Source organism: Melanotaenia boesemani, chromosome 17 (genome assembly GCF_017639745.1).
Source record: "Melanotaenia boesemani isolate fMelBoe1 chromosome 17, fMelBoe1.pri, whole genome shotgun sequence".
NCBI lineage: Eukaryota > Metazoa > Chordata > Actinopteri > Atheriniformes > Melanotaeniidae > Melanotaenia > Melanotaenia boesemani.
The window spans coordinates 22,532,498-22,544,884 of NC_055698.1; the positions used below are offsets into that span (position 1 = coordinate 22,532,498).

Genomic DNA, 12,387 nt, shown 5'->3' on the forward strand with positions numbered 1-12,387 from the left:
TTGCAGCACGAGCCGGTAAGCCGCATTTGTTTTGCACGGCTGCCAACACGCAATGGCCGTGAGACTTGCGTATTTAAGTGGCTTCTCACGCTCTCGCGCTAAACCTCCGATTCTCATGCTGAAATATGTAAATAATAGATGCAAGCATCTCCTCTTTTATTGTTTCGCTGCTTCCCACATGTAAGCAGAACACACACATTCTAGCTTACGACGTCAGTACAAAGCCCCCACTTCCTGGTCTACCGTAATAACCCCTGTAATCCGCAGGCACATTACGCAAATAGAATCAGCCTATATACTACCGTATATGACAAAATACACATTAAGAGCAATGCCGGCTAATCGAGAGGTTTGGGAGGATTCCCAGTGGGCCGCATAACGTTTGGGCCGGTGTCCCGGCGTATGTGAATGTGGTATCCCAGCTAACTGCTGGGTTGTAGTTACTTATAAGGCCAACAGAGGGCAGAATGACTTTGTTTCACAAGCAGTAGATTTTGAAGAGCAGAAGAAGAACACGGGTTTTTGTTCGATGTAAAGTGCTGAAGTTTGGTTCGTCATTAAAACCGGCATGCTTGTCTACTTGTCTGGAGTTTATTTGAAGATGCAACAGTGAAAAAGGCGCTTTTATTTATTTAGTTTATTGACCTTTGAAAATGTGTACTTGCATTATTACGGCATATGTCACTATATTAGTTGAGAATGGTCTCAAAATGACACATTAGCCATCTGCGCAATATTATCGTTTATCGCGATAATTTCTGAGAAAATTTATCGTACAGCTAAATTTGTTATCGTGACAGGCCTATTGACAATACCCTGCATCTGAGCCTATTTTGACAGTATGTGACCCATAACTAATAACAAAAAAGATATGTTAAAAAGTTTGAATAAAACTGCCACTATTTTTTTCAAGTGAACAACATCTGTGTTACTGCACATTGCTAGAAGCACAATGACTGCTGTGGATCAGCTGTAACATTTGCCACTCGTCTGGTCTCAAATAGTGTCTTAAAATCTCAATGAGAAAGCACAATAACTGTCTCAAACAAAAAATGGCACCATGTAAAAAAAATCACTGTGTAAAGCCTTCGCTTAAACAACAATATTTTTTTAAGGTTTAAGATATCTTGCATGATGGAAAATTTGATCATCTGTGGCTCTGTTTTGATGCTGAGCTTGACTCCCTCAAGATTTCCCTGATCTGATTCTGCATATGAGAGTGTTCTGTTTACTGCAGGTAAACATTTGCTCATAGGTAGACCACCTTCACAAAACTCCAAAACACACACATGTACAAACAAATTCATCTTAAAAGAGAAACTTAATGTAAATCTTGAGTTACTTGATGATGAAATCTAAATATATAACATAGTCATTGGGCTGTTGCATTTGAGCAGGCTTAATAATCTTGTTAATAAAGACTATATATAGTAAATCATTTAGAGTAAAAAGAACCTTTTAAGAAATGTAAAAAAAAAAAAAAGTAGTTCAAAATGTTCTTGTTTCAGAAGCTTGCTAATAGTATTTTCTTCTTAGGCCTGGAAGCATTAAAGTTATTGATTTGGCTTCTTGTTATCCCACAATCACTAGACTGTAAAATGAAGTGTTAATCTACTAGCTTGGGAAAACAAGGAACGTGTGTGAGTGTGCAATTCCTTCCCTTTTTTGTGCTTAGCACAGAGAAATTTCTGATCAAGATATTTATGCTGGCAAAAAGCAAAGACTACATGCGTTAAAACACTAAGGGTGGGCAGGGGGGGCTTCCTGACTATTGCCGCTGACTACTGGAATGTGGAAGTGCTGTCATGATCATATCTGGTTTAATGTGTGCCAAAACATTTTTATGTCCAATATATTTATGTTTTGTTTGGGACCATGGGAGTAAATAATCAGTTAGTAAATGATGAGAGTAACTTATTTGATTTGACCCCATCGTATTTGTTTTGAATAGGCTTTGTTGACTACAACCATGAAAACTGGTTTTAATCGAGAGGTATGAGCCTGGTTGGAGAGCGTAGAATATTTAAATGAACCTTCTAGAGATGGCAGGAGTGTGTTTAACTTGGTTGCACTGATGGTAACAATGGATGAAGGTCTGTGGCAGATATACCACTTTATGTGAATTTCCTGTGGATTAATTGAGGCAAAAGGCTCCTACGATGGACTGGTGACCTGTTTAGGGTGTACCCCACATGTTAGATGCTGGGTTAGGCTCCAGCTTCCCCATGACCCTTATGCAGTATAGATAATGAATGGATGGAAAAGCAAACATCTACATCATGGAATACCAGTAATAAATAGTATTTTTGCACTGCCAGATTGGAGATCACTGCCCTGCTGAGCACAGTTTGAGGACCTAGGGGCACAATAAAAGCCCACCAACCAAAGCGTGACTTGCCTATTCTATCTTAACAACAAAGAACCCCACCACAGTGTGAGTGTGCAATTCTTGATTTTATTTGTGCTTAGCTTGGAGAAATTTCTCATCAAGATATTAATGTCGGCAAAAAATACATGTTGAAGTAAGTTAAAACACAACAGGGGACTTCCTGTTAGGCGAAAAGCTCAGATTGAAGGGATTTCCTCCATGAAGGAAAGAGATAATTCCTTAAGGTGCCTCCAGGCAAAATGAACTAATGTCTACAAAAGCTCAAGAAGCGGACTTATTTCATTTACTGCCCCGAGGCAACAGATGTCTACAAAAGCTGTCACACAAGGGCCTGAATAACAAAAGCTAGACAACTACGTCTGAGATTCAGTCAAAGAAAGTGACAGCATCTCTCGTTATCTGTATGGTAATTACAACCATAAACTAGGTCAGCAAATATTTAATTCTCAATCATTTACTTAATTATAAATGTTTGCTTGTTTTAAAGTTTTAAAGTCACAAGAACCACTTTGACACTAAGTGCTAAAAAAAAAGTAAATTATGGATTAAAGCAAACAAACTTCTCAGCTTTAAAAAAAAACATGTTAGTGGCAACTCCTACAGACAACAGACATAAACTGAAGGAAAGAGAAACTGTAAAGCTTCTATGTCTAATTTCTTCAAAGTTGTCTCTGTCTTCTCTTTTAAATGGGACTGTGTTACAGTAAATGAAGCATAAGCAGTGAGCCTGTGTCTACATTCACAGATTAGCACTATGTTCTCAGAAAACCACTTTCATTGAGCTCTGTCAGCTGTGTAATTCAAGTTTCTTTTAAGAGTGATCATTTCACAAGCCAGTAATGGTATATTTACTGGCATAGGGCTGTTATTGAGCGCTCTGAAATGGTTATAAGCATGAAATTGAATACAGCAGACAGAACATTATTTTATTTTATGTTTTTAAGATGAGAAGAGAAACAACCGCTTAGCATTTTCCAATCTAAAAGTTAATTTAGAGATTTAGCACACAACCATATTCATGGTTAAATGTGATGATGAAGGAAAATAAGTTAATTTAACATAACATTCTCATTTCCTCCTTTCCAGCACCTCACAGTTTGGCTTTTGGACTCGTCAGATGTCTGGATATATAGATCCAAGTCATTTTCATTCAGATATCTTTTTTGTTTTGTTTTGTTTGTTTTACCTTAATTTCATATGAATCAAAATTTCAACTATTTATGAAAGACTCTGATTAAGACAATGACAAGATAATTGTGCATTAGAAGTGAACTGAGAAAATGTTAGGGCTAGATTAACCCATTTCTTACACAGCTCTGCTCATTGCAATAATAATTAATCCAATATACCATTTTGCTGCTTGATGCTGATTTTACTACTGTTAGCTACCTACTGTTTTCCAGCTGTAAATTCTAGGAATTTGTATGAAGCTATGACTCGCAAAGCTGGATTGTTTCTGAAAGCTCCAATACACTGACAAATATTTCTTTGATTTTGGGATTGTATGCTTTAGCAAATTGTAATTGATCTTTAGAATGAATTCAACAATATTCAAAGATAACCTGAACAAAATGTAATAAATGACCAGTCAATGTAGTTCGAGCAATACTACATAGGTTTTCAACCTTAAAACGCTCTGCTTCCAGCTTGTTATGATGGCACAGTGAAATTCCTGGAGCCATTGTTGCCCAGCAGCGTCCTAAGGCTGACAAACCGTACTTCACAATTTATATTTCTCCCCTGGGGCATCACTTGACAGCTGCATTTACAGCTTTACTCCATTACCTCACATGCCAGTAACTGGATATCAAAACACTGGCCATTTTAAATGTGCACAATGGCTGATTCAGCAAAGAAATGCAGGAGGACGTTACTGAAGCAAGTGAGAAAAAGAAGATAGAAAAAGACAGAGCAAGAAATAAGACAAGAGTCAACATCGGACAAGCTTTTACTGGCTAGAGGGAACTCAGGGGAGAAACAGGATGCAAGATGGATGTTGAATAAGCCATCGTTAGGTGGCACCAAGGTGTGAAAATCTGCTAAAGTTCAGTAGTGCTACTTTAAGCAAAAAGGATGTGTGTAAAAAGTATTTGCCAATTTAATCTAAAAACAACCAAACTCTTGGTTGTTGCTGTTGAACTGGGCGCACCCGATTAATACCAGAACTGTTTGATCCAATGTTCACGTAAAAAGATCACAAGTGGCACAAAGCTGGTTAAATTATGTTACAAGTAGGACAATCACAGGAATCACAAAGCAATTTTTATGGCTATAGAACCCAACAGATGTACTTTAACAGAATTTTCTTCAACTGAAAAAGACCTGGAACCAAAAACTTAACCTTCTCAGAAGCGCTAATGACTTACAGACCTCTTTTACCTCATTGTGTTCATGCCTCCTATATTTGAAGATGGGTAAAAACTGCAACCACAGCCTCTAGGCTGAGAGGAAAACAATTGCAAGTGAAAAAATTTTTTTAAAGCTTGTCTATATAGTGATGTGACACAGCTTTGTGACTTTTAAGGTGTGTGGTGCTGGTAGTTTGTTGCTTTTAATAATAATTGCTGTATTTGAGGGATACCAGATAATACTAAACCCTTTATTGGGCACTCATTGAAACATTTGGAAATTAAAATCTTCAACCATATAAAAGAGTGTTATTATAATATTGGAGAATATTATAAGGCTTGTATATTTTTTTCTAAAATAACTAAAGTTATACAGAAATGTTCAGTACTAACAGTTTTATCAAATTTTTATGCTGAAGGCTGATCTAAATGACGTAGCTGGGATGTAGCCTGATCTTTGATGACTGGTGTGGAGAACTTGTGTGGTTTTATGATTTCATGGACTAGCATGCAGAGGCATTTTGTATGTCCAAAGAAGTGTACAAATGTGATCATTTGCCCAATAAAGAGTTAAGGAATGATTAAAAAAAATCCATGGTAATATGAGAAAACTTCTGAAAACTTGATTTGTTCATCCTAAATTGTAAAGTTATTGTGTTTTAAAATCACCAGCTCTTCTATGTATTGATATTTTATTAATTGTCCCCCCCTGTAACTCTTCTTATTTGACTTCTTCATGTTTGCTGGTTTACAGAAGGGTTTTTGTTTCTTTTTTTATGTGTTTTTTTTTTCTTCTGCTCGTTTATTTTCATTTTTCTCCAACTGACAAAACCTAAAGTTTTAAGTTTCCAAAGTTTTAAGTTTGTTATGTACTGTACAGCATTTTTTTTTTTTTTTTTTTTACAAAATCCATTCTTCAAGTGTCCCCACATGCAGCAACTGAAAAAAAGCTTTCTGCTGTGCATGTCTGATTGATATAAAACACTGATCAGATTCAGTGTTGTTTTTTATTTATTTTAACCATGCAGTCTGCCACCCCTGCAGCTTCTTTTTTTGCAGTCATGCCAGTACGTTTGACCAGACTGGACGCTCAGTACCACAAGGGTTTTGTTCTTTGAATATAACTTTCTATTTGGGGTGCCTCTGCTTGCCTCTGATGACAGTAAGTAATAAGTGATCATGAGTCTCTGCTGTCCCTGTGGCAAAGACAGAGAAGGGGGGAATCTAATTATTTCCCTCCCATGGCCCTGCAAGCCTTAAAGGTTAATCACTGTCCGTTGAGCTAATTCTGGCTGGGTTCACTGCAGTAATTACAACACCTCACTCTCTCTCTCTTCCCTGCTCCCTCCTTTTCCCTTTTTGTGTACCTTACTCACTCCAGCTCTCTCTTTCTCTTTCTCTTTCTCTTTATACAGATAGATGTATCTCTGTCTCTCCCTGGTGGCCCTCTTTCTCTGCTCATCATGTCTTTCTCCTACACCGACCTGCAAGAATACAACCTTCACCACAGAAAGACTTGCGCATGAAACCGAAGCTCATGCATTTTACAGGAAAGTCCGTATTCTTAATCTGTCAAAATCAACACATTGTTATACAGCTCACATCAGATGGAGCAGACTTAACCCAGCTTGGGTGAACAAAAGTAAAAATATATAAATTAAGACATAAATCAGAGTGCTGTGCATTCATCCATCTGTTTTGAACGTAGAACACTGAATAGTGTATGCTTCAGTTCATTTTGGCCTTCTGAGAAACTTAGTGATCCCTTTTTTTCAAACACTGCCATGGAGCTTTCCATCCATGATAAGCTGCAGCTTCTTTGTTCACCTTCTCTGCAGAGGCTTCTCAAATACTGCTCAAAGAGGTGCTCTGACTTCCCTTGCTATAAATCTCACCTTTGACACCCAATAGGTTCTAATTAAGACTTCACACTTGTGATTGAGGGGGCAGAGATGTATATCTGGTCATTTGCAAAGCCAGGTGTCAGAGCATTTAATGGAGCATCATTCAACGTCAAGATCACAACCACTACATGTTATGCCATACATAGCCCATGCTAGTACCCCTCCTCCACACTGAATCAAAGTGGTGCTGTGTGTTCAGTCATTTGATCTGTTGTGGTATTGTTGTTTATAAAAGAAAAAAGAAAAAAAACCCTGCTTTAAAGTTTTTCTTGGTCCAGTCTTGACACACTAACTTGTTTATCTTAGTCAGTGTTGTAAGTGCCTGTTAGAAAATTGCAGCACTGAATGGTAATGGCTCCTTGGTAGCTTCATGTTTCATTTTTTTTCATCTTGTCTATAGACAGTTTGCACCTTGTCATCTCCAAATGCATTTTGTAACCTCTGACTCCTCCAAGTAAAAATGTTTTTAGATGATTACTGATCATGCCTCAATAGTTTAGCTATTTCAAGGGTTTGCATCCATCTCACGAGTGCTGCAGTTTTTCATGTCACAGTTAAACCTGTTTTTCTTCAGGTTAATAAAACTAATTTAAATTATGCTTTTTTTGGACTGTGATTTAACAAGACAACATTTTTATATGCTTAGGAGAAAAAAAATTACAAATTTAAATTGAAAAAGCTAAAAAAAAAAAAAAAATCCATCCTCATCCATCCATATAAACACATTTAGAGAGATGTGTTTGTTTTCCAAAAGAGCTTTTCTCACCTCTTTTTCTCAGTGTTTTTTCTCTTTTTTCCTCATCCTTCTTTCTTGGCACCTATCTCACTCCCTTCTCACTATTCTCACTATTCCTCCTCTTTCTCTTCGTCTCATCACCACTCTCCCATTGCCACTTTCTCACTTCATTTGTCTCCCTCTGGCTCGGCTTCCAACTGGGTACAGCTGTATCTCTCTCTTTAGCAACAGCTTAAAGAAGTGTGCCTTGGGCCTAGAAATATGCCATCATCTATTTTCTGTCCAAATCTCTTGCTCCTTCCACAAGGAGACTCATTTTCTCACTTTTCCCCCTTTCAAATGTGCACATAACATCACGTAATGCTGCTTCTGTATTCAAGAAACCTCAATTAACCTCAATCATTTTAAAGCTTTATAAAAATCAAATAACAGCTGTTTGTCTGCTTTCTAAGACATTTACCTCAATCTCATTCTTTTGTAATTTATTTATGTCTTTTCCTTCTCTTCTTGACTCTCTGTCTTCTATTTCCACATTCCCTCCATCCATCAAACTTCAGTCTTTCTGTCCTTTCACCCTGATGCCCAGATAGGCTCTTCTAAAAGGCTGCTTCCTGCTGAGATTGGTGGGCTGCCGGTTCCCATATCATCAATATAGAGGAGAGAAGAAGAAGAGCAGGGTAGATGAGACAAAAAGCAAGAGGATGAAAGGGGCCGGATGCTGAGGCTAGCCCTCAGCAAAGTGTCATCACTCAGCTAAACGTTCTCCCTTGCACTCTCTTTCTATTTTCAACTTGCTAAGGGACCAAAAACAGTGGCAGGGGACAGAGAGCCTGCTTTATTACACTCCAAATGTTTTCCAAGAATTTTTATCCCCGGAATTAGTTTCTTGGCCCCTACGGCTAAGCCATCTTTGAGACTGCACAGATGGGTGTGAAAGAAGTAGCGGTGATTCAGACTGCTGCTGGTAGAAAAGCTGCTAGATTTGCTGAGGCTGAGACAAAGGAAGCCGAGAATCACAGGGTGAGAAGGAGAACACAAGGGGAAGATGGAAAACAGCAGCACCTTCCTGTTATTGTGAAACATCCTCCATAGGATGACTTGTGTAAAATGAGAAGAGGTATGCTGTATAGAGAAAAAAAAAAGAAAAAAAAGAAGCAGGAGGCATAAGAGAGAAACTGTATGGTGACACAATGTGCACAAAGAATAAGGCAGGATGGTACTCATTTCTCATTACTTATTTAAACTCCACTCTGGACTTTCCTAATTATCTCGTGCACACAGCTAATGAAAGCCAGATATTACAAATTATGGAAGGGGTGGACAAAGTTTTTAACCACACTCAGTCCACAGTCACCACAATTCACATAATTAACTTCCAATAATTTCTTGAGTTTTAACATGCAGCAAAACTTAGTCAAAACTAAGCCAGATGGATCCAAGCCCTCTGTTTTGCATACACACTTAGGTTAAAGAGAAAGAGTCTCACAGTCTCAAATGTATTAAATTAAATTCGAGCAAGTAATATATTATGTTTTCTTGATCAGGTTCATGACCTTTTGTTTTATTTACAACAATTATTAATAATAATAGTGGATTAGATTTATACAGCACTTTTCAAGGAAGCAAAGCGTTTAAAATGTATCCACTATTCATTCACACACACATTCACGCACAGATGGCGGAAGCTGCCATGCAAGGAGCTCAGCCACGAACCATCAGGAGCAATTAGGGGTCCGTGTCTTGCCCAAGGACACCTCGACACGAACTCAACTTGGCCGAGGATAGAACCGGCAACCCTCAGGCGACAAGACGACCGCTCTACCTTGCTGAGCCATGCTGCCCCCTACTTAAAAATAGTAATAACTGACTTGACAGACAACAAATTTCTCGCTTGGAAACAGCATCTGGACATTTTTCTAAAATGGACTTCTCCAAAGGTGATGGATTCATTCAGATTAGTGCTGGGCGATATGGAAAAAATCATATATCAAGATATGGATTATTTTATATCACAATAACGATATATATCACGATATACCACAATAAAGTATGTTTTCAGTTATTCTCTGAAAAGTTTGACAAAAATTTCATTGCTTACTTTTCTCCAGCTTTATTTTGAAGTGACATTTAACTGTACTGTCACAAATGAGAAACATACAATTTAGTGCAGCAGTATAAATGTATCAAATGAAAACAGCTGTGGTTGAGGTACAGTAGCCTTCACATTTTTTTCAAAATCATACAGTTATTTAAACTCAACTGTCAAAATAAACACTATTTAATTAATTAATTTAAGGTCTCGAAAGCTGTCCTTCTCAACTATATACACGGGAGCCATGCCTTTACAGATGTAACGCGAGATGGCACATGTGATTTGTTTATGGCGCTGGGACGCCTTCTCATATGGCGTACCTTGTGCGAAAGACTGCTTTATCTTCGGCTGGCTATAGTTTTTCTTTTCGCAACTTGCCCCCGCTGTTCCACTTGGTTTAGCTCGGATTTTTTGGATTGTCATGTATTCTTTTGTATTTCTTAAGGTGATAGAAGAGGTTTGTTGTGTTGGCATCGGGCGCAGGAATAGTCTTTTGGCATAGTTTGCATATGGCCGTCTTCTGATCCGTGTCGGACTTCTTGAACCAAAAATGTAACCAAATCACAGACGTACCCCCTCTTTTGGGTAAAAGTGCTTCTTCTTGGGCTGCCTGCATAGCTGTCTCTATCTGCGACTCCGGGCATGAAACATCAACCTGTTCCGCGTCCATCGTTCAGCACTCATGATTAACGTAAAGCATTTTGCAAACCCGCGCGAGAATCAGACGTAAAGCAGCGTCATGTCGCAAAACCACCAGACGGAGTTTCTTTGCAAAAATCTTTTTTTTTATTCTTCTTTATTTTCACTTATATAAACTTAGAGTATGCGTAGTGACAAGACAACGTTAATAAAATCGTCGCAGCCTGTTTAATGATATATTTGTTGTAATAATTGATAAAATTAGGTTTGAAACGATAGAAATGATAGAAGAGAAATGGCACGATAGACACTTTTCTATCGTCCCCGCGATATGTATCGTCATATCGCCCAGCACTAATTCAGATCATGACAAATTTGTACTAATAAAATCAAGTGTGACAGCCCAGGTACAGGAGGCTTAGTTTCAGCTGAACCAAGAGTAAACAGACCAAAATAACTGAGGTAAATGCTGCAATACCAAAAAAAAGAGTTTTGCATAAGCAATATATTAGAAAGGGTTGCAATTAATTAATTTCCAAATATGCTTCATGGTTCAGTCTGTCAGGAGAACCTGAGCCTTTACCAGTTGAGATATCCTGGACAGGTCGTCAGACCATCACAAAGCTAATACAGAGACAACCAACACAGACATCCATCCATACACACATGCACACCTACAATCAATTCAGAATTCCTGATCAACCTACCTTGATTGTTTTTGGACTTTAGGAAAAAGCTGGAGCACACAGAGAAAACCCAAGCAGGCACATGTACAAGCGACACATTACAGGTCACAGCCAGGAGTCAAACTGGGAACCATTTTCTGTGAAGTGCCAGTACTAACCACCAAGCATCTACAAGCCATTCTCATCACAGCACAACCCAGCTTAAGTTGTTCATCTTAAAGGCAAACACATTACAATTAATAGTAGTTTCTATATTTTACATTTGCTTTCAAATTAAAGCACTTTTTCCATGGCTTAAATACTCAGACCTTTTGACTTAATCCATCTTTTATAAGCAGTCTTTGGGTGATTTCAATATTTGCAAAATTAGGCTAACTTTTAGGCAAAAAGTTGCCATTGTCAATTCCAGCAGCTCTGTTTGCCTTTGCAATGCATTGCAGAATGAACTACAAAAATTGGAATGAAGAGCAGGGGAAGCATTCAGCAGGTAAGAGCATTTATCCCATGTAATGTGCATCCTGACAATCAGCCATCATGTTACCCCCAATTTCAAAGTGTTCACTGATTAATTTTACCTGGTGAAGCAAATTCTCTGATTGTCAAGTTACCACTGATTTTAAAACAAAATGTTTAAAGTTTTTGCTCGTCCAGGTAAATATGTAGACAGACACAAGTGTGCTTTTTAACACAGACACGTCATTTTTATTTTAACAATCTGCACCATCTGTGATAACAATACTATCAAAAAAAGATTTATTTATTTTGCTGCATAATAACTTCTGATTCATCACTTCCTGCAAGCTTTGAAACATACAGTGATTACCATGAAAACAGATGGTAAGTGAACAAATGGTGCACAGTGAATTATTTGTAGATTTTTTGGAATGCGAGTTGTTGGCTTTACTGTGAATAATAATGAGCTGTGCTCAAAAAAACCTGGATTCTTGGTGTCCAATGTTGTAAACTATAAAAGTTTACCTTGTGTGAGAAGCTGAAGAGTCCTGACCTCCTCCCTGACACGAAGCTGCAGGACCTGCTGCAGGATGTGCTGCCTCTGGGCTTCCTGCATGATACCCATTCTTTCCAGCTTTCTGTCTGTCAATCTCATCAGAGCCCGTCCTGAAAAGAAATAAAAAATTTTATTAATTAATTACAAAGACTGAGGGTTCAGGGAAAGAGCACAAGTCAGTGCTGATTTGGTACGCACAGTTGGAGATGAAGTAAAAGGATAGAGATAAAGCATTTATGTCATTGGAAGAAGAGAAACTAACTGTAGTGAGGGGATTATTCACAAATCGTGCATCGCATGTGTAAATTCTTGTAGCTTTTTAAGGCTGCAACACTGGTCTCGTAAAAACAAACAGTTCAAAGAGTCTTTCCTTGTTACGTGACCGTCGGTCTGAAATTTCCAATTAAGCCCAGCACAAGCCTGTGAGACAGATTCTTCTTTGCATAAAAATCAGTATAGTACATCCCTTGAGCAAGAATCCCTCACAGCTCTTTTCTTAATTGCAAATCCTTGTATAAAATCCATAATTTAATCATCCAATCAGTTCTAAGAAGAGGACTTTTGCTGCTAATAAAAGGCATGTA

The 12,387-nt window shown here is 38.0% G+C and overlaps 1 protein-coding gene across 2 annotated transcripts in view; it reads right to left on the minus strand.

Moving 5' to 3' along the window:
- Positions 1-12,387, minus strand: part of samd12 (sterile alpha motif domain containing 12) — a 121,286-nt gene that overhangs the window by 64,745 nt on the left and 44,154 nt on the right. For both annotated transcript variants that reach the window (XM_041967013.1, XM_041967012.1), the window contains one exon: positions 11,773-11,913. In XM_041967013.1, the coding sequence (XP_041822947.1) occupies positions 11,773-11,913 (141 nt within the window). The remainder of the gene's footprint in view (positions 1-11,772; positions 11,914-12,387) is intronic.